This window comes from Phyllobates terribilis, unplaced genomic scaffold (assembly GCF_046119375.1).
Source record: "Phyllobates terribilis strain yellow unplaced genomic scaffold, ASM4611937v1 Scaffold_2__4_contigs__length_985480577, whole genome shotgun sequence".
NCBI classification, from domain to species: Eukaryota; Metazoa; Chordata; class Amphibia; order Anura; family Dendrobatidae; genus Phyllobates; species Phyllobates terribilis.
Genome location: NW_027362762.1, coordinates 193,220,827 through 193,244,076, shown reverse-complemented (window position 1 = coordinate 193,244,076; position 23,250 = coordinate 193,220,827). Strand labels below are relative to the sequence as shown.

The window sequence follows — 23,250 nt, the reverse complement described above, 5'->3', positions numbered from 1 at the left end:
AACAAAAAGTTATTTTATAAAGCTTTTAGAAATCTGCCCCAATAGGTCCCACAAACATCATTCTTTTATTTTTGCTCTTTAATTCAGCTCTTGAGTGTTATCCCCAAAATCTGTGCATCAGTATCCAGGCCTGCGAAATGCTCTGACATGAGAAAAATTATCTGAAAAGATGAAGCACGTAACCATTGATGCTGCTGCAAAAGTCAAAATGCCATAACTGATTGTTGATGAGCAATGTAATTGGTCTGCAGGGCCGCTTCATGGCATATATACATAAAGAGCGTTTTGTCCTATGGGTAGCTGTGCCTGGCATTGCAATACGCTCTTAGGGCTGTTTCACAAGTCCGTGATAATTGGTCCAATGTTGGATCGCAAAGCAAGGACTGGCCATGAGCGTGGAGAGGGGGTGAATATTCATGCCCTTTAATAGCGGGCACACGTGATCGCCCGGAAGCAGCAGGGGCCGCGCTGCTGATACACGGTGTGCCGCTATTAAGGAGCATGAATATTCATTTTCTTTAGCAGCGGGGACAGTGTAGGCTGCAGCAGATGGCTGCTGCCTCCTGTGCCCCACTCCCCCCAGCACAGTGTGTGTGATTATATTATATATATATATATATATATATATATATATATATATATATATATATATATATATATATATATATATATATATATATATATATATATATATATATATATATATATATATATATATATATATATATATATATATATATATATATATATATATATATATATATACATATATATACACACATATACACACATATATACACCCCTCCCAGCAACATTCGGACTATAAGACGCACCCCCCATTTTCCTCCAAAATTTTGGAGGAAAAAAGTGCGTCTTATAGTCCGAAAAATACGGTACCTGACACATCTGCAGGCTCCTCTCAGCTTCCATCATACAGGCAGATAGGGTTGTAATACAGCAGAGCTGTGAGAGCTGCAGCAAATGTGTTTGTAAGAAGACAAAGTTCAGTTCTACTGTTATTTAAAATACCCCCTGGAGGCAGATTCTCAAAAGCTTATTTACATATAAGAAAAACTTGGATTTCTCTGGAATAAGACATCGGATGGCAGATAAATTAAATAAAACAGTCTGAAAAGAGTCTATGTTTCATTTGTTGCAATTTCCAATAAAGTATAATATATACTGTAGGATTATGCTGCAAATAGGTAACTGTGAATCACATTTAAAAAAGGAGAACGATAAAAAATCTTTTTTATTGAATAACCTGACCATGCAACTGTTACACATACACATTTTTTAGACTCCATCTCTTATGTATACTGTCCTTACATTAAAGTACCTTTAATCCAGCATCCACTATGTTCATCAACCGCTGTCAGATTAGAGCTGAAAAATTATTATTAAAAGGTCATATAGAAATACGGTAGTTAAAACTATATCCTTTTAGGAAGAAATGCAGCTATTTGCACAATAAAAAAAAAAGGCTACCATAAAACAGACTATCAGATGCTGGAATAAAGGAAATCTAGAAATGTCTTCTGATAAATACATCCAGTTGTGTCACTGCAGAAATGTAAGAGTATGAATTAGTCCTCATTCAGACGTCCATTATGCAAAAAAAAAAACAGTCTGATTTTCAATAGGGTTTTTGAACCGATTTTCATCGGCAATTTTCTTATATGGATAATGTTGATCTGTAACATGGATTAAAAACGACATGTTCTACTGATTTTTGTTGTTGTTGCAGAAATAAGGTGAACAGCATTATAAACTAATAGGTACGCATTTTATCGGGGGAAACCGGACGTCTGAATGAGGCCATAGTTCCATTCAGATACCTCAACTGCTGCTAACACTGCGGTGTAATGTATGGTTAGATCACACAGGGCTAGGACGTACATCTAGCGCCCCACTTCCTCGGGTTTCTTCAGGTTTGAATACTACAAAAAAAATACTAAAAGATACTGTGATCTTTCACATTGTAAGAACATGTCCTTACATACATGTTTTATAATGCACTAAGAGGCTTCATTAAAACATCATCCAGATGATGATCTCTAATGCTGAGAGAGGAGGACCATTAAGGCCTGGCTTCCCTCCCAATGTACACCAGGCAGCAGACAGAGGCGAGCATAGGACAGTCTCCGGTCACCGCTTTTTGTTCCACTATCTTTTCCCTGTCCGCCGTGTCTCTTTGCCATTACTGATCGAGTTTGAGGCTCCAGGGACCGAGTGGTTGGGCTGGCTGCGTGTAATTCGTCCACTTGCCGGGTGAGACGTTGCGGGCGGCTGGTGCACAGCACTACCTTGGTTGTTGTTTCCATTACCGTTGGGCAGCTCTGAAGCTAGAAATAAGATACACAATGGGACTCATTCAGAAAATAGTGTTCTAACACAAAGTGTTTGTGATGTCATTGCAAATAACAGTAAAATTCATAAACACTCACTATACAATTCCTGCCAATTCTATTCTTTCAATAGAAAAATAAAAATGAGTCTCGCATGTACAGTCCTAGTCTTGAGAATGATGGGACCGCTGGACCAGTAAGACTCATGTCTGGTGATACATCGTTCAAGTGTTTCTTCAAAAATCATTTACAAACACTTTTTTTTTTGCGGCATTTCTATAGTCAAAAATTCTTGCATGTTTATGGAAAAAAATAAAATAAAAAATAAAACAAACCTCATTTTTAATTTTTTAAAATATAGTCCCAACATGAGACATATGTCAGGTGCTGATTATGAAATAAAGTGTCCACAAAAATCGTCACCAAAAATGCAAAAGATGGTAGCACCATTTTTTTTTTTTTTTTAATTAATCATAAGCATACATTGGTGGTCTTAAAAAAACAAAAAAACAACTGGACTCTAGAGCATGCTTCTTTAACCCCTTCAAGACCAGCTAGGAATTTTTCCATTGTTTGCACTTTAGTTGTTTTCCTCTCCTTCTCCCAAGAGCCATAATATATATATATTTTTTTATTTGGCCATCAACATAGAGGGCTTATTTTTGGAGGAAGAATCGTAGTTTTGAGGACGCCATTCACTTTACCATGTAACTTAACGAAAAACGAGAAGAAAAATTCCAAGTGTGGCAAAATGAGGAGTTGAACCTGTGATCGTTTCATCACTTATACTATATACAGCATATGCCATAGTATTGCAGTGTAAGGTGAAATCTCAGCTGAATGTCACATGAAGACCAAGATGGCAGGCTCCTGGCTGCAATGACAATTCACTGGTTCCCTGTGAACGCGTCACGGGAAGGGGACCAATGGAAGCTGGTACATGCATACACCGGCTATGACGCAATTTGAATGACAGTGGCATTAAAATGGTTAAAGGTAATCTGTCAGTAGGATCAACCCTTCCAAGCAGTCTACATGGGCATGGGCATGGAGGTCGTAAGAAACTGAATAAAATGATACTTAGACTAGCTGTTCCAGGCTATGGGGAGGACACTGATGAGAATCTGCCTCCAGAGATTATTGTAAATGAGACATGTGTAACACAGAACAGGATAGGAGAACTGAACTTTTTCTCCTTACAAACATTTGCTGCAGCTCTCACAGCTCTGCAGTATTGCCACCCTGTCTGCCTGTGAGATAGAAGCTGAGAGGAGCCGGCAGATGTGTCCGGTATAATCACACACAGCTCTGCAGTGAGATCAGGAGAGCAGAGAGCGGCCATCACACTGGAAACTCCTTTATTAAAAATAATCTTTGTAGATAGATCTCATGCAGATCAGTGTCTACCCCATAGTCCTGTACAGCTCATTTACATAAGAAAAACGTTAATTTCTCTTAAAAAACAAACAAAAAAAAGCACAACATCAGATCGCAGATATCAAGGTATCACTTTATTCAGCTTCCTATGATCTGCGAGTCCATATAGATGGCTTAGGAGGGTTTATCCTACTGACAGATTCCCTTTAAACAGCAGCAATCAGAGCAAGCTCTGGCTACGACTGTTGCAAGCAGATGATGGCTTTATAACACTGCTGGCATCTGGTGGGTATGGTGCGCTCCATACACAAGCTGTGAACATATGTTGTAATTTCACGTTATGTGGTCGTGAAGAGGTTAAAACATTTTAACATTTTTTGACATGTATCCAAAAAGTCAAGTGAAGAAAAAAAACAACAACACAAGAAAAAAAAACGTTGCACTGTCTTTACTGTGTATTGCAATGTGTTTTGCCAAAACCAAGTTAATACATATTTTTTTTTTTTGGGGGGGGGGGGGGGGGGGGAGAGACACATTTTGTGTGAAGGCATCCTAAAGAGAATATGTCAAGAGGTAGAGTTTATTTATTTCAAAAGGATTGTTACAGGACAAATTACATAAAGAGACATTAAAAAATATAAGATAACAATTCTGAGAAAGTCTTTAATCTAAAACAGTGATATTCTTTAAGAGATGCAACATGCGGAAGGTACAGCAATAATATCATTTATCCAAGCATAATCACACAGGCTTGAAATGCCGACATGACAGTCATGTCTCACTGTGGATATGTCCAGATTGTCTATCTTTATGGCTGTATCTTCCCCAAGATTAAAAAAAGGTCCCACCCAAGACGGAGGCTCCCAGGGGACCAAAAACTGTTGTGCGACTATTTTAGAGCTGTGATATTGAGGTAAGAGGACAGCCAAATCACAGACAAGTCATCTGCAATAATCATACAGTCTATGGCAAGTGAGTTGCGTGCAACTTGTGACCAATGACAAGAAATCCAACCCATGTGAAAGCATTTGCGACGCTGCGTTGCAGTCTCGATAGGTGACAATGCGTCACCATAGAAAATCATTAGTCGCAATAATATATAGCCAATCTGTATAACACTAGAACGTGCTATATATGGGACCTTGCCAGGCTCATATATACATATAATACAGTCATTTAGACAACGCATTTATGAAATACATTATTCTGAATGGGATTTTTCACCTGGCGGAGCAGCATTGTTGGAGGAGTTGTGATTAGATGCTCCAGACGTGCTCTCTACCGCAGCCTGAAATCAGAAAAATAAGACATCAAATACGCTTAGATGGTACAGAATGCGTCACTGCGGAAAATAAAACCCACTTACCTGTTTGCTTTGGGATTGCTGTGCGACATAGTCAGGGTTTGGTTCACTAAAGTTAGGCAGTTCTGAATAAACCATGCAAAATCTGGGAATATAAAAACACATTCATCTGTTTAAAAGGGAATCTGTCAGCAGGTTTTTTGCTATCCCATCTGAGAGCAGCGTAATGTAGGGGCAGAGACCCTGATTGCATCGATCTGTCACTTACTGTACGAAGATCCTTGTTGCAGTTGTGATAAAGTCAGTGTTTATTTGCTGCAAAGTTCACATGCCTATGCACAGTGCAGATATTTTCTGTGTATACTGTGCACAGAGAAGTTTTAGCAACAGCTATGGCAAGTGAAGCCAACCAGAACAGAAGGCTCTCTTTCAATATAGAACATCCAGCAGGGAGAGTATTATATGTATAAAATAAAAAAATAACTTTTAATAATGTTCCATTAAAAAAAAATACCTGAGATATATATAGGAGCCAAATGACAACCACAATAATAAAGTGCATGTGCTCAAGATAAAAAATTGGTTTGATCTCACAACTAGTTTTTTTTTCTAGGAAGCAGTGGACCAGATGCAAATACATATACAATGGGGGATAAGAGGTAAAATGTAAATCCTAGACTTCCCTGTCGTGCCCTGCGTTGCTCCCGCCCTAAGAAGGCCAGTCCCCAAGTTTGAGACTCTGCTTCCGCCCTCTGCAAATCCTCTCATTAGCTCAAAATTCCCCAACGTATCCAAGTCAAATTATTAACATTGACCTACAAAGCCGTCCATAATCTGTTTCCTCCATGTATATTTCCGAATTAATCTCCATAGTTCGAAGACATAGTTTCCGACACGCAACCTCTGATCCTCCCAAGACCTCCATCTCTCCTCCACACTCATATGTTCCTCACCTAATAATCTCTAAAACTTCACCCGAGTATCCCCTGTACTCTGGAATTCTGTGCCCCAACATGTCCGATTATGCACCACATTCAGAAGTCTTAGACGGAACCTGAAAACCCATCTGTTCAAGAAATCTTACAGCCTGCAAGGACCTCCTGCCACCTCACCCCCACCATCCTGTAGAATGTAAGCCCGCAAGGGCAGGGTCCTCTTCCCTCTGTACCAGGTTATCATTGTTGGTTTGTTCATTGCATTTTATTTGTATCCTGTATGTAACCCCTTCTCATGTACAGCACCATGGAATCAGTGGTTCTATATAAAATAAATAATAATAATAATAATAATAATAAAGCTATTCCTTACTCTCCAATCTTCTGCAGTTCACCTCCCCGTCCGGTGTATAGAGTGAGGCAGCCTTTGAAGACAGAAGCATACCTGAAAGGATAAAATGAAAGACCATTAAGTGACAGACCTGCTGTCAGTCAGTGCCGGCGGAGCAGTCACGGCTGCTACTCTTTATAATGAGAGCGGTGACCAAACCCGCGCTGGCGCCGCCCTCGTGGCTGGAACCTGAACGCTGCTGGGGGAATAAAGTTAATTTCCTCCTGCCAGCGCTGGGCAGGTTCCCAACACCATTATCCTGCAGAGTAACCCCATATCTGCAGGTTAAGACCACGGCCCCACTATCAGTATTTGGTCATTATTCGGTCAGTATTTTTTCTCAGCAGTGGGAACCAAAACCAGGTGAGGAACAATCAGAGAAAAGGTATAATAGAAACAAGTCACCAATTCTGTATTTATCACCCACTCCTGGTTTTGTCTCCCACTCCTGAGAAAAAATACTGACCAAATACTGATAATGGGGCTGTGGCCTAATAGCGGTTTTTGAGGTAACAGATTCCCTTTAGTCACTCTGCATAGACTTAAATTCACATTTTCCATCTGCAAAATTAACAGCGCATGTTGCTTTTTTTAATGTTTATATGGATGCATAGATCAGCATTAATTTTGTATTACAGACAGAAAAGTGCTAAAAAAAAAATACACGCTTTTAAAAGCCGTCTCTAACTAAAAGAATAAAAACCAGCAATTAAAACTAATAAAAGACTTCAATAGCTCTTTAGAAGCATCCACTTATCCTATTGGTCTGTTCCTAAATTCGATATACAGGGACATATGAGGGAATGCGGTCAGGTTACCACAACCACTTCCTTGAATGAAAATTAACTCTCTCATAATTTGGTTAAGAAAGGAAAAGCTATTTTAGAACAGAATCCACATCACAATACTGGATACTTACTGTATATTTATCAAATAGCCAAAAGGGGGAATATTATATATATAAACCAGGGGAGGAGTCCTGAGGAGATAATTTGCATATTCCCACTGCATTTTGGGGTAAGTGAAGAGTCTCCGTGAGCTCAAAGAACACTGGATTTTGGCTGTTGGAGCTGAAAAGAGGACATCGGTAAACCGCGCGCCGGTAGGCGCGCGCATTTTGAAGCTTTTTTTTTTTTGAAGCTTTTTTCACTGTTTTCAGAACATTAACAGTAAGAACATGGAAGAGTCCATGAGCCATTTGGTGAGCTGCATATCCTGCTACATGTTCACAGACTTGCCAGTGGAAAAGCCAAACTTCACATGCCAGAAATGCAAGCTTGTGTCCCTCTTGGAGGAAAAGTTGCGAAATCTAGAAGAGAGGTTAACTACCTTGAAAATCATTAAGGAAGGTGGAGAGTTCTTAGACAGAGCAGAATTATCTCTTCATGATTCAGAAAGAGAAGAAATTCGAACTGCACCTGAGGAAACAGAGGAATGGAAGCATGTGACCCAGAGAAGCAGGAGGATTGAGAGGCAGTCAGCACCCATACTGCTCAGGAACCAGTACCAGGCGCTCACGCAGGAGAACCATGAAGAAATACAGCAAAATAAGACTTTGCCAGCAATGAATAACCTTGTAAGCCCTCAGAATCCTCCTGGATGGAGAAAGAAGAATGTTGTGAAGAAAAAACGGAGAGTGGTGGTCATGGGGGATTCCCTGTTAAGAGGAACAGAGGCCGCTATCTGCAGACCAGACATAACCTCAAGAGAAATGTGCTGTCTTCCAGGAGCAAAAATTAAAGATGTGTCTGACAGGATATCAAGACTCTTCAGACCTACAGATCACTACCCATTCCTGCTAATACATGTGGGGACAAATGACACCGCAAGAAAGGACCTGGAAACCATCTGCAGTGACTTTGAAGACTTGGGCAAGAAAGTGAAAGAATTGGGAGCGCAGGTGGTCTTCTCATCCATCCTCCCAGTGGATGGCCATGGAACAATGAGGTGGAATAAGATTCTACAGGTGAACAACTGGCTACGTCGATGGTGCCGTCAACAAGGATTTGGATTTCTGGATCACGGAATGAATTACCTATACGATGGACTACTTGCTAGAGATGGGGTGCACCTTACGAAGACTGGAAAACATGTATTTGGAAATTGCCTTGCTGCACTCATCAGGAGAGCTTTAAACTAGAACAATGTGGGAAGGGAAGCAAAAGGCCAGAAAAAGCCATACAGCTGACAAATACTATTGAGATCTCTGCTACTGGAAGTGGAAAGGAAGAACAAAGACAAAACAATTTAAATAATAAAAATATGGGAGGAAGAGAAACCAATCACAAACTAAAATGTTTTTATACAAATGCACAAAGCATGGGCAACAAACAAGGAGAATTAGAACTACTAACGCAGGAAAAGAAATATGATGTCATTGGAATCACTGAAACTTGGTGGGACGATACACATGATTGGAATAAAAGGCTAAAAGGATACAACTTATTTGCAAGAAACAGACTTGATAAACGAGGAGGAGGTGTCGCATTGTATGTTAGAAAAGCGTATATCTGCACAGAGATTGAAGCTTCAGAGACTGGGAGTTCTGTGGAAACTGTTTGGGTAAGAATACAAGGAGAGAACAACGGAAAGGACACCATTGTAGGCATTTACTACAGGCCACCTGGGCAAGCTGAAGATATGGATGAACTCTTTATGTATCAAATGACCAAGTTCTCAAAAAAATATGACGTAGTGGTCATGGGAGATTTCAACTATCCAGACATTTGTTGGGAATCTCTCTCAAGTAAAACTAACAGGTCAAGCAAATTCTTATCCTCTCTTGCTGACAACTTTATCTTCCAAAAGGTAGGGGAGAAAACAAGGGGATCTGCTACTTTGGATCTAATCCTTATAAACAAGGAGGAAATGGTTGAGGAGGTAAAAGTGGCTGGGACCCTAGGAGGCAGCGATCATGCTATTATAGAATTTTGGATAACTAGAGGAGGAAGACATGTGAAGACTCAAACTTCAAGGTTAGATTTTAGAAAGGCAGATTTTAAGAGACTCAGAAAGAGAATAGGAGGGATCCAATGGCTGGATGTCCTTAAGGACAAAAATGTCCAGGAAGGATGGGAAATTTTTAAAAATGAGATTCTCAAAGCACAATCATTAACAATCCCGAAAAGTAGGAAGAATGGGAAGCATTTAAGGAAACCAGGATGGATGAACACAGAACTTAAACACATGCTAAAAAGAAAGAAAGAAATGTTTATTAAATGGAAAGAGGGAGGCATATCTAAAGAAGATTATAATGCAGTCTGCAGATCCTGCAGGGCATGTATCAGGTTAGCTAAAGCTGACAATGAATTAAGGCTTGCAAGAGATGTCAAAAGCAATAAAAAAGGATTTTGGGGGTATGTCAAAAGTAAAAGAAAAGTCAAAGATGCTATAGGATTTTTACAGGATGAAAATGGAGAAATGGTAAGAGAGGATGTTGAGAAGGCCAAACTTTTTAATTCCTATTTTGCATCTGTTTTCTCTCAGAAAGAAAATGTAACATCAACTGATCTTCACTGTCCTTTTAAAGGAATAGAAGAATCCAAGTTATCTGTAAACAGAAAGATTGTGAGGGAATATTTAGCTAACATAAATGAGTTCAAGTCTCCAGGTCCAGATGAATTACACCCCAGAGTACTGAAGGAGATCGTAGAAGAAATTTTAGAACCACTCTCCATAATCTTTGAAAATTCTTGGAGAACAGGAGAAGTCCCAGAAGACTGGAGAAGAGCAAATGTTGTTCCTATCTTCAAAAAGGGGAAGAAGGTGGACCCAGGGAACTATAGGCCGGTGAGTCTGACTTCTATACCAGGAAAGATCTTTGAACAAATTATTAAACAACATGTATGTAAGTACCTGGATAAGAATGAAGTGATTAACCAGAGTCAGCATGGGTTTATAACTAACAAGTCATGTCAGACTAACTTAATTTCCTTCTATGACAGAATCACTGACTGGGTGGATCAGGGAAATGCTGTAGATATAGTATATCTTGACTTCAGCAAAGCATTTGACAAAGTATCTCACACCATCCTTATTGAAAAAATGACCAAGTATGCAATGGACCAGGCAACTGTTAGGTGGATTCATAACTGGCTTAGTGATCGGACTCAAAGGGTGATTGTAAATGGCTTCACATCCAGCTGGATGAATGTCTCAAGTGGGGTACCACAGGGCTCCGTCCTGGGACCTGTATTGTTCAACATCTTTATCAATGATTTAGATGAAGGAATTGAGGGTAAACTGATTAAATTTGCTGATGACACAAAGCTAGGAGGGATAGCTAATACTAGAGAAGAGAGAGAGAGGATTCAAAAAGACCTAAATAAACTGGAGCAGTGAGCAGCAACCAACAGAATGGTTTTTAACAGGGAAAAATGCAAAGTACTACATCTGGGCAATAAAAATGAAAAAAGCATATACAGAATGGGAGGAATAGAGCTAAGCAACAGTACATGTGAAAAAGACTTAGGTATACTAATAGATCATAGACTGAACATGAGTCAACAGTGTGATGCAGCAGCAAAAAAGGCAAATACAATTCTGGGATGTATTAACAGAAGCATACAGTCTAGATCACGTGAAGTCATTATTGGTCTTTACTCCTCTTTGGTCAGACCTCATCTGGAATACTGTGTACAGTTTTGGGCACCACATTTTAAAAAAGACATAGACAAACTGGAGCAAGTTCAGAGAAGAGCGACCAGAATGGTGACTAGTCTGCAAACCATGTCCTATGAGGAACGGTTGCAGGATTTGGGAATGTTTAGCTTGCAAAAAAGAAGACTGAGAGGAGACTTAATAGCTGTCTACAAATATGTCAAGGGCTGTCACATTGTAGAAGGATCATCTTTATTCTCATTTGCACAAGGAAAGACTAGAAGCAATGGGATGAAACTAAATGGGAGGAGACACAGATTAGATATTAGAAAAAACTTTTTGACAGTTAGGGTGATTAATGAGTGGAACAGGCGGCCACGAGAGGTGGTGAGTTCCCCTTCAATGGACGTCTTCAAACAGAGGCTGGACAGACATCTGTCTGAGATGATTTAGTGAATCCTGCTTTGAGCAGGGGGTTGGACCAGATGACCCAGGAGGTCCCTGCCAACTCTACCATTCTATGATTCTATGATATATATAGCATGCAGTGAGACTCACCCATTTAAGTCTATGGGTGCACAAGAGAAAATCAAATTGCGATGCCATATAGAGACAGTACAGCATCCAATTTTTGTTTTGTTTTTTTTCCCCTCTACGGATACATTACAATCCTGTAACATCTGAAACTGTAAATGGTCTTGTAGGAGATTAATAGCTGGTGCCATAAAAAAATAAAACAAAAAATAGATTGCACACAGACATGGGTGACAAGTGAGGAAAAAAAATAATCCCACTTGTCTGGATGAAACTCTGGATGATTTCTTTTATACGCTCATGTGAACCTACCCTAACATTTGTAGTGAGACATCTAATGAGCATGCACAAAGATCATTGTGAAGGCAGAGGAAAGGGTCAGCTGTGACATCACCTATTGTGATTGGTGGATCCTGTGTTATCAGCTGTGTATAGAGGTGTTACCTGTCATTGTAATCCTGCCTCTGATAAGGAGCCTGCTGTAAACTCTTCTTGAAAGGGCAGCAGGTATGACTTTATAATGGCCAGTGTGAAAACTACAAGATTACTAAATTGTGTTTTTTATTAAAGATTATGATATGCAAAAATAATAAACATTGCCAAAAATATTTTCAAAAATAAATATAATACAAAAAAAATAAAAATAAATTAAGAAAAGCTGTCACTAGATTCATGCTGCCCAGAACACAGGCAGCATGATTGGCTCATTTCAATAGGTAAGGCACCTCTCTAATGTTTATGTCTCGGCCATGACATCGCTATGGAAATGAGAGTCAATTGGGGCAGCTTTAATAACGCACCTTTAAGCCTCACAGTAACAATTCCCCTTTTTGTAGGCTTTGTTATCAATAGGCAATGGCTCATCCACGATAATGATCAAAAAAGACATCAGCTTTCCACATATTCTTATTTTAAGGGCTCATACTCATCTGCGAAAAAAAAAAAGACTGTCTGATGTTGTTCCTGAAAAGTAGGACGAGCGTCATGCGCGTACAATGCAATTCTTATCTCCCCTAGCATCTGTATGACATCCCTATGAAATGCGTTTTTTTTCTCGGCAACTATTATTCTGCAACCATTTACAGGATCATTTACAGTATTCTATGCTACAGAATGGTAATGTATCCGTAAAAATCAGATGACATACGGATGGTCCGTATGACGTCTGTTTTTTGTTTTTTTTTCCTCGCACCCATTCACTTGAATTGGGGAGGCTCGTCCGAGATAAGCGGCAATACGCAGCATGCTGCGATTTTTTTTATCAGTTCGATTTCAGCTGAGAAAAAAAATTTGCAGATGACATGTAACTCATAGAATAACCATAACTCGTCCATTTTTCTCGCAAATGAGTATGAGCCCTAAAGGTGGGAATTTTCCCTGACATTCAGAAGACCATAAATAAGCAGGTAGAAGTCCAGGTAGTTACCCCTTTGTAAGTCTTATGATGTCTCCAGGCTGAATCAAGTTCCCCACATCATCCCACACGGAGATGTTGATGCTGCCCGTCTTGTCTGCTACTTTGCACGTTCTGACTTCATGTCCATCCTTTGTTTTAGTTACTCTACCTGCAAAGTGAAGGAGATATAAATATATAATGCATTTTTATCTACCAACTCATCCTTCAAAATGCATATGAGGAGAAAGCTCAGTGTGAACACAGCCTTAATTTACCAATTAAAGGGATATCCTCAAGTTTGAAAGTTAACGCATAACTTCTCGATCCCTGGCGTTCTGACCGCTGGGACCCTCATCGATCCTGATAACTAGAGCTCTAAAGAGCCCTGTGTGAATGCAGCAGTTGTGCCCACTGCCACTCCATCATTTTTAATGGAACTGCAGGAGATAGCCGAGCACCATGCTTGTCTTGTCTTGGGTACTCCCATAAGAAAGAATGGAGCAGCAGTGCACAATATCAAGTTCTGCTCCACTCAGATGGGACACTTCAGAGCTCTGGATCTTGGGATCAGTGGGGGGCACCAGTGGTCAGACCCCCAGTGACAGGGAAGTTATCCCTCCCATCTCTTGGATAGGGGATAGCTTTCAAATCGACAATATTTGAGGATAACCTTTTAAGCTGGTTTTAAGAGCAACAAGGCAGCAAATCCGGGCTGGCCACAGCTTTAATGACTTGGACCAACAGCATCTCAGATCTCTATGCACAGGGCAGCAGCCATACGTTGCACAGGGCAGCAGCCATACGTTGCACAGGCGGTGTTTCCGCAGAAGACGTCAGAAACTATCCTGTAAATTGCACAGAAAACGCAAGACGCCTAGACTGCAAAAAATAAAAAATATCACTGTAACCATTATTTAGTCAAATCACGTTCACTACGGCAGCACAGCTAGCCACTGTATTTGTATACAATATGTATAAAAAGTGCTTACCGGTCTCAAGGACAATGAAAAGAACATTCAGGTTTTTAAGTCCAGGCTTCACATCCTTCACAAAGGTTTCTGTGGTCATAGTGGTCGTCCTCCCCAGCCAACAGCGATCCAATCCCTGTCAAGTAAAAACATCATAGTTGTCACATCTTTATGGAAATTAAGTGCTGTGCCCGACGTTGTACAAAGATCTCCGGGGTCTGATTGTATGGCCACGTTCACACGTTCAGTATTTTATATCATCAGTATTTGTAAGCCAAAACCAGGAGTGGAAGAATGACTGGAAATGTATAATAGAAACACGTCACCAATTCTGTATTTATCACCCACTCCTGGTTTTGGCTTACAAATACTGACTGTGTGAACATGGCCTTAGGATCCCAACGACATGAGTTCTGACTTCTCCGTTTTATACACTGTGACGCGTCATTCAAAGTGTAAACCATGGGATTAACAGATACTTGAGTACTGGATCGGTATCAGTCCCACAGACCTTGGATAGAGCTGGATTGTAAATGCTCGACTATTCCAATTGTACAGACTGCCATGTTAAGGGCTGCAGCGATCTGACATTAACCATGATCCTTGTAATAGGTGAAAGTTGTGAACTTTGTACAAACCGTTTAATAAAATGGTGAGGAAAGAAGTTAGAAACCATCCACAATTACATTTATACAGCTACATATTAAATAATATTTCATAAATATCTTAATTTAGGACCCAATATTGTTGGTATATTTTGTTATCAGGTGATGGGTGATAACTTTCTGGAATGGTTATTAAAGGCAGTGTAATAAAGGCAGGTCATGATATCATATTGGTAACGGGGCATAATCTAATATTTAGTGGGGCACTGAGATGGTAATATCTGTTTATATGAGGCATCAGAGGTGGCTGGGACAGAGACATCCGACAAGTGGGTTGTGCTACACAGTAACGCCCATAGAAATTTCTGGCAGTTATGGATACAGTGTAGTCCAAGTATGGCGGATATACTGGTACTCCCATTGAAGTGTTGAATGGCTAAGATCAGAATACCCAGCTAGGTACCATATGCCCAGCTTTTAAAGGAAATAATATGTTTTACTTTTTTATTTTAGGAATATTGCTAGAGTTATTTATGGGGTATTTTTTGAGCACTAGATTGCAATATTATTTCACCACTGCATGATACTAAGTATGAATATTTGGATAATTAATGTTATTAAGAGGCCACTGTACAGCACTGTAATATGGACACAGTACGGTACCTATTTGGGTACTACTCATTGATATGCTGTTATGGGATAGGATTTTGTGAGCACTATATAGTGGTCTTAAGGTCCTCCCCCCTCCAATACACATTAAACTGTCAGCCAAACTCACCAATATCAATGGCCGACAGCATAATGTATATTGGGGAGTCAGCAGACTAATGGTCGGGAGAGATGTCTGATTCCGGACTGCCCATCGTATTGTTCTCCCGGAAATAAGCCGCTGGCCATCGTGTCAGTCACCGGTATCTAGCAGAGAACACAGCAGCGCTCCTGTATACGAGACAGATGGCTGAATCATTGTTTGGCGGGCAGTCATCTAATGTGTATGGGCAGCTTTAGGTATAGGCTGTAGTGCACCGCAGGGTATGTGTGCATGCTGCCAGCAAACACCTAATACCAGATCATTCAGGGCCCCTATGGCAATATTTGGGTCTCACATTGCACTAATATGTGGACATTTGTATTAGACATGCTGATTGGATTTTTTGGGTGGAAAGTCTGCTGTGTTTTACAGCACCAGGGTCTCGCAAAAATTGTAATAAAAATCACGAGCTCATTACTGAGAATTTTTGTAACGTAAATTATCCAATGACGTAGATTTGATATGCAGGATAATCACAGCAAATGCAGATATTGAGGCTGAAAATTTTCTGCTTAGAAAATCCACGGCATGTACGCCTTATTTGGGCGCCGCCACAGATGACATCCCTGCGCGGGCGCCGCCCCAGCCCACGTCCCTGCGCGGGCGCCGCCCCAGCCCACGTCCCTGCGCGGGCGCCGCCCCAGACCACGTCCCTGCGCGGGCGCCGCCCCAGACCACGTCCCTGCGCGGGCGCCGCCCCAGACCACGTCCCTGCGCGGGCGCCGCCCCAGACCACGTCCCTGCGCGGGCGCCGCCCCAGCCCACAGAGAAAAAATGTGCTAGCGAACTCCGTTGCAGAAACGCATTGTGAAGAGTGATCTCCGCCCTGACATGGCGCTGCAGATCTCACATGCAGCGGCCGCTCGGGTCACACACAGCGCTGAGAATAGAACAGCAGATACTCGGAGCTGCGTTTTCACTAAAAGTACCCATAAAAACTAATGTCCATTCACAAGCTGCCACTAAGGCCATAAACGTTTGTGGAGTCTCCACACCAGCGATCTGCAGATATGATTGGTCGGGTGTCAGACATCATGGACGATCATTCATGTAATACTGCACAGCAATCGATCTCTAGAAAAGTCAATATCGCCCGATGTAATCTACTCTCCCTTACTTCAATAGCTCACAGACTTTCCTACATGACAGCAGCCAGGGCTGGCTGAATCGTCCAGCACTGGAGAAGTACTGCATGCTGTGTACATGCCCTGCAGCGAGGAGCCACATGTTGGGGGCAAGCAGCGCTGTACGAGGACGCGGAGACAGATAACATATCATACCTTATGCTGATATGTCCGCTGTCGCGACAGCTTCCTCCAGTCCCGATATATTACATCCCTCTCCAACCGACCCCGCTTTCTTTTTGCTGCAGTTGCAGGAAGTCACTGATTTTCTTCAGCCAATCAGATCGCGAAAACCAGAGCAGCGAGCCAATCACAGCTTGGCATCGCAAACAGTTACCAATAGGAAAGTTCTGGCTGCGCAAGGCTGAAGCCTTTCATGACGTCATTTTTGGGGGTGGGGTTATTAATTGGAGGCGGAGCTCCTGTCAGACCTGCGGTGAGCGGTGCAGTCAGTTACATCACAGGCAGTTGTCCGTTTCCCGGGACTACTAGAGGGAGTCGCAGCGTGACGTGAGCGGAGTGTGGCCGCAGCTAATGCGTGTGCTATGGGACTGGCAGCTGTATACTCATCTGCCGCCAACTACTCTGCACTTAGGAAAACTTCAAGGGTTTTTCCTATTTTATCATTTTGCCATTTTATTACCGCACTGTAACAAATACAGAGAAAGCAACTTTGCAAATAGTGCTGATTAACCCCTTAATGATCAGCCTTTTAGTTGTTTTTTTCCAATTTGCCTCTCTCCTTTTCCGCAGCCATAACGTTTGCTCTATTTTTGTACCGACGCGGCTGTATAAAACTTTATTTGATGAACAACAAATTGTATTTATTTTTTTTTACCACTGTTTTTAGGTAATTGATATAATGTTATTTGGCAGTATAAATGTTGAAAAAATAATTTTTTTTGCTTCTTTTTTACTATTCGCTTATATTTTTACTGTTCAAGCTTCATAGCAAATAACTGGAAATAATTCTCTTGGATATTACAGTCATGCTGATACCGAATATGTGAAGGCTATGTTTGTTTTGTTGTATGTATGTGATAAAGTCTGCATTTTTTCTGGAGACTTTTTTTCCCCTGTTTTTGTTTTAATTTTTCTTCCAGATATTGAGCATAGTATACCACAAAATCTGAAGAGTCACATATTTATACCCAATAAGACACACAAGAAAAAAAAATGCAATAGGTAAGACAGGTGATGAAAAGCAGAGTTATTATGGAAGAGATAAACAATTCTGGCTATAAATATTTTAGCAGTTAATACATAAGGAGTGTGAAGGTTTTATTGTCCTGTGTCCAGTGTTGTGATGGCCTCACAGGTCTGAGGAGCACATTCCTTAGTTGATGTAGAATGACATAAATCCATGAGACACATTCATTCCTGCTCTGAAAGTGTTAAAGGTCATCATCAGTTTATATTCTGTGTTTTCTTTTCCTTGTTATGAATCAGAAGGGTCCGTAGTTTGTTATAGTATTGCTGTAATTTTTGCTCTGTGTTTTCTGTGTTTTCCTCCGAGTTTCAAATTGCCCTTGGACTTTACTCTTGATGCTGTAGAAGACATGCAAAAGGTGGTTCCTTAGTCTCTCAGAAGTCCTGTGGCAAAGGTTTTGTGCATAATGAGTATTGTTGGTATGAAGAATTGGGTTTGTAATACAGAGTCCTTTGGGAATTAGATTCTCCTTTTTGCATTTAGATAAGAAAAAAATGTCGCTGTCCAATTGTGCACGTTTCTTCAGACGTGGCTTAAGTTCCATGAAGATGCGGTACATTCTGGTATCCTCCATTTTGATATAGGGAAAATATATATTCTTGTACCGTGTTAGCCAGTAGATAGAAAAATATTTAGATTTGAGAGTCCTCAGTGGTTGATACCTTTTAATGGCTAACTGAAAAGATGGTAACAAATTGCAAGCTTTCGAGACTACTCAGGTCTCTTCCTCAGGCATAGTATACCACAAAATCTGAAGAGTCACATATTTATACACAATAAGACACACAAGAAAAAAAAATGCAATAGGTAAGACAGGTGATGAAAAGCAGAGTTATTATGGAAGAGATAAACAGTTCTGGCTATAAATATTTAGGGAGACAGGGCAAAAACTTAGAACAAGGATGAATCATCATCGCCACACAATAAAAGAAAAAAGAATAGATCTGCCTGTAGCCAAGCATTTTTGTTCCCCTGATCACAGCATAAAAGATATGAAATTACTAGTATTAAAAGGTAACTTCAAATCTCAGAGAGAAAGGAGAGTCTCAGAATATAAACTGATGATGACCTTTAACACTTTCAGAGCAGGAATGAATATGTCGCATGGATTTATGTTATTCTACATCAACTAAGGAATGTGCTCCTCAGACCTGTGAGGCCATCACAACACTGGACACAGGACAATAAAACCTTCACACTCCTTATCTATTAACTGCTAAAATATTTATAGCCAGAATTGTTTATCTCTTCCATAATAACTCTGCTTTTCATCACCTGTCTTACCTATTGCATTTTTTTTTCTTGTGTGTCTTATTGTGTATAAATATGTGACTCTTCAGATTTTGTGGTATACTATACCTGATGAAGAGACCTGAGTAGTCTCGAAAGCGTGCAATTTGTTACCATCTTTTCCGTTAGCCATTAAAAGGTATCAACCACTGAGGACTCTCAAATCTAAATATTTTTCTATCTACTGGCTAACATGGTACAAGAATATATATTTTCCCTATACCTTCCAGATATATAATTTGGAAAAAAAAATAAAAAATAAAGAATTTAAATATATTTTCTTATTTATTTTTTGCATAATTCGTCCCATAAGATGTTAAAAGATCTGTGAGGAACATATTTTTTTCCTTTTGGTGTTCACTTTTTTTCCACTATAACTGGAGCGTCCATAGCAGTGACACAAGTCACTGGCAGTGCTGATCTGGGTGTGGTAGGACCTGTTATGGAGACCCTTTTTGTTTTAAGGAGAACTTTGGAATAGACAGCAAAGAGTCTTCACATTGCCAGTGAGATTCAAATTAAGATACTTCATCGATGAAGGAAGAGAGACTGAATACATGTGACATGTAGAGTCTTCCTCGTGTGGCAGCAAAGACTCGCCGTATTTATTAGCTAGACAGAACAGAACTTCAGTGTTATAGAAAACCGAAATAGACTTATTAGTAACAAATTTCCATAGGCCCAGCGTAAACCTTCTTGTCAAGGACTTTTTAGGAAACAAGTATCTTAGACATTCCACAATGTAAAATTAGAAAACACTCAAGCAGACTTCATACATAGCAAAAATCTAAATTGTTTTTAGCTAAATTAATAATGATATCTAGATATTAAAAAAAATTAACCACAACAACTCCTCCCTTTTTATTATTTTACAAAACAATTTATTCATCAGCTACTTCCCCATGCTATAAAAACCTGGAGGGGACGAATCCCGTTCACCGACAAATATCTTGCTTGTAAATCTCATCATATATGTTTATAGAAGAAGTGGCATTATCTTTTGCAGGCCTGTGATGCTTAATCTTGTGTGTTTTCTTGCATAGTCTCTTAATAGCAAATATACTAATCCTGGCAACTATATACACTAGTAATATCAAAATCCCTATTTGTAGAATACCTTGTAGGATACACATTAGCCATCCACCTATACCCTTGAACCAATTGACAGGATTAAGAAATGAGAAAGTGTCACTCCACCAGGAATCTTTGTTGACATGATGTTCTTGGAGCCACGCATCCCTCATTTCTCTATCTCTATTTGGTCTTTACCTGGAAATTTCCGGCAGGGTCTATGTAGTGGCAACAGGTAGGGCCTATTATCTGACACATCCCGCCCTCTCTAGCAGTCAAGTAATCTAGCACTATGGTGTGTTGGTTAGTAACTGCAATTAGTTGTTTCTGTACAATATTAGATGTATTGAGAATGTCAAGAATCTGGAAGATCTGGTCATCTAGATAATCAGTCGCTTCTACCAACTTATCCCACATTTGCATTATGAATGGGTAAATGAATAAGACACTAAAAAATTTGTTAGCCACCCCCATTTCTACAAGATGTGGTTTACCATCTGGTCTAGGCTTGTTGTCTGCAGCTCGTCTGTACAGCGTGTGTAGAGGGATTGCTTTAATATCTACTCTTGTGTGTGGTACTATAAAAGTAGAAGGTGTCAGAAAGGCCAATGTGCAAACTCCTGTGAAATTGTTGGGTAACCACTTGTAAGCCTGATGTCCACATAAAATATATAAACTCTCTGGTGCTCCAACCACAGTGTTGTTGAACAGACTAGCAATCCATTTAGATAACAAGGTAGTGCTTAATTGTTCCATAATTTTTCCCTGATACTGTGTGTCATTTGAGGTAAAACCTGATATTAGATTTTGCAAGGTGACATTTACACAATGAAGCTTAGGATTGAGAGTGGCATCAACCGCTATACACTGCGTAGTAGTGGTAGCAGATCCATTACACTCTGAATAGTCAGCTGTAGAGAAAGGAAACTCTCTGGATTTTATCTGAATACAGCTGCAAGAGGTAAAGTTCGGATAACAGGAGAGGTTGACACGACTGGTCGCCCAAGGCATTTCAGTCTGACTTAGAGGTGGACCACTCCTGTTAAACAACAACCATGGCTCAGTCACCCAAGCAGCTACAGTTAGACCTACAGCCTTCTTTTTCTTTGTTGTTCTTAATCTAATAGGAAAAGTGTAGTTACTTAAGTAAAACATTTCATTCAAAGTCACTGGAATAGCTAAATAAGGCATAGCATTGGAGGATATTGGACTATGGGTGCATATCCAACAGTTCTTAGGACGGTCATTAACCCCTTCGCAACCTTGGGTTTTGTCGTTTTTGCTTTTTCGTTTTTTGCTCCCCTTGTTCCCAGAGCCATAGCGTCTTTATTTTTTGGACAATATGGCCGTGTGAGGGCTTATTTTTTGCGGGACAAGTTGTACTTTTCAACGCCATTACTAGTTTTACCATATCGTGTACGGAAAAAAAATCCAAGTGCGGTAAAACTGCAAAAAAAGTGCAATACCACAGTTGTTTTTTATTTTTATTTTTTACCACGTTCACTGAATGCTAAAACTGACCTGCCATTCTTATTCTCCAGGTCATTATGAGTTCGTAGACACCAAAAATGTATAGGTTATTTTATATTTAAGTGGTGAAAAAAAATTCCAAAATTTGGTAAAAAAAACTAAAAAAAAATAGCGCCATTTTCCGAGACCCGTAGCGTCTTCATTTTTCGTGATCTTGGGCTGGGTGAGGGCTTATTTTTTGCGCGCCGGGCTGACGTTTTTATTGATAACATTTTGGGGTAGATCCGATGTTTTGATCGCCCGTTATTGCATTTTATTGCAATTTTGCGGCGACCAAAAAACGTAATTATGGCGTTTAGAATTTTTTTCTCGTTACACCGTTTACCGATCGGATTAATTCTTTTTTTATATTGATAGATGGGGGCGATTCTGAACGCGGCAATACCAAATATGTGTATTTTTTTTTTTTTTATATATATATATATATTTTATTTTGAATGGGGCGAAAGGGGGGTGATTTAAACTTTTATATTTTTTTAATATTTTTAAAAACATTTTTTTCACTTACTGCATGCTTCAATAGTCTCCATAGGAGACTAGAAGCAGCAGTTGTCTGATCGTCTCTGCTACATACAGGGGATCAGCAGATCCCCTGCATATAGCAGAAATGGTCCTGTGCTATGAGCGCCGACCACTAGGTGGCGCTCATAGCGACGAGATCATGACAACCACAGGCGTCTGCTGCAGACCCTGGGTTGTCAAGCACGCCCATCGGTGACCCGCGATCACGTGATGGGGTCGCCGGTGGGCAGGGCTTATGACGTGCAACCCGGAAGCGCGCGTTAAATGCCGCTGTCGGAGATTGACAGCGGCATTTAACATGTTAACAGCCGCGGGTGGATCGCGATTCCACCCGCGGCTGTTGCGGGCACATGTCAGCTGTAAGAATCAGCTGACATGTGCTCGGTTCAGTGAGGGCTCAGCACAGCAGCCCTCACTGAACCGGGGGTACGCAAATGTGCGTACTAATACGGCAAAGGTTGGAAAGGGGTTAAAGTTTATGTCTTGGAGTAAAGGCCCCGTCACACTTAGCGACGCTGCAGTGATCCCGACAACGATACGACCTGTCAGGGATCTTTGCTGCATCGTTGTGTGGTCGCTGGTGAGCTGTCAAACAGGCAGGCTCACCAACGATCAGGGGAGCAGCAACATCGTGGAAAGAATCTTTCCACGATGTCCTGCTCCTGGTTACGAGCCTGCTGAAGCAGGAGCAGGCTGGTAACTATGGTAAACATCGGGTTACTAGGGGCACACGCGCTCCTAGTAACCCGTTGTTTATCATGGTTACACTCTGCTACAGTGAGCGGGAGGTTAGCGCTCACTTTAGCAGGCTCGTAACCATGATAAACAGCGGGTTACTAAGTGCGCGTGTGCCCCTAGTAATCCGATGTTTACCATAGTTACCAGCCTGATCGCTGCTCCCGCTGGTCACACACAGTGATGTGTGCTGACCAGCGGGAGAGCAACGACCAAAAAATGGTCCAGGACACTTTGCAGTGATCAGCGACCTCACAGCAGGGGCCTGATCGTTGCAAAGTGTCACACATAGCGACATCGCTGGTGAGGTCGCTGTTGCGTCACCAAAACCGTGGCACAGCAGCGATCTCGCTATGTGAGACGGGGGCTTTAGACTTGGTGATGCTTTATCAGTTTGTTATCCCAGTTCTCTTTAAGTACTTCATGGAGAGTTAGGGCAAAGGGTACGGTTGCTATCACCATAGTCCAAACGAACAGGGTCATCATCTTTGCTCCTGCTGG

The 23,250-nt window shown here is 40.7% G+C and overlaps 1 protein-coding gene across 1 annotated transcript; it reads right to left on the bottom strand.

The window, feature by feature from the left end:
* Positions 1–1,234: 1,234 nt before the first annotated feature.
* NABP2 (nucleic acid binding protein 2) lies at positions 1,235–16,700 on the bottom strand. Its single transcript, XM_073670189.1, has 7 exons — positions 16,548–16,700; positions 13,873–13,987; positions 12,914–13,052; positions 6,337–6,408; positions 5,092–5,173; positions 4,950–5,013; positions 1,235–2,345 (listed from the first exon to the last, which is right to left on the bottom strand). The coding sequence occupies exons 2-7, from the start codon at positions 13,949–13,951 to the stop codon at positions 2,167–2,169; spliced, it is 615 nt and encodes a 204-aa protein (XP_073526290.1). The 5' UTR covers positions 13,952–13,987; positions 16,548–16,700; the 3' UTR covers positions 1,235–2,166.
* Positions 16,701–23,250: the final 6,550 nt, after the last annotated feature.

What these genes read in the sequence shown, in the direction of transcription:
- NABP2 (XM_073670189.1), bottom strand. Translation starts at nt 13,951, where the DNA reads ATGACCACAGAAACCTTTGTGAAGGATGTGAAGCCTGGACTTAAAAAC. An exon ending in TTTCATTGTCCTTGAGACCG is followed by an intron (nt 13,053 to 13,872) that starts GTAAGCACTTTT and finishes TTCACTTTGCAG; the next exon opens with GTAGAGTAACTAAAACAAAG. An exon ending in GAACTGCAGAAGATTGGAGA is followed by an intron (nt 5,174 to 6,336) that starts GTAAGGAATAGC and finishes TTATATTCCCAG; the next exon opens with ATTTTGCATGGTTTATTCAG.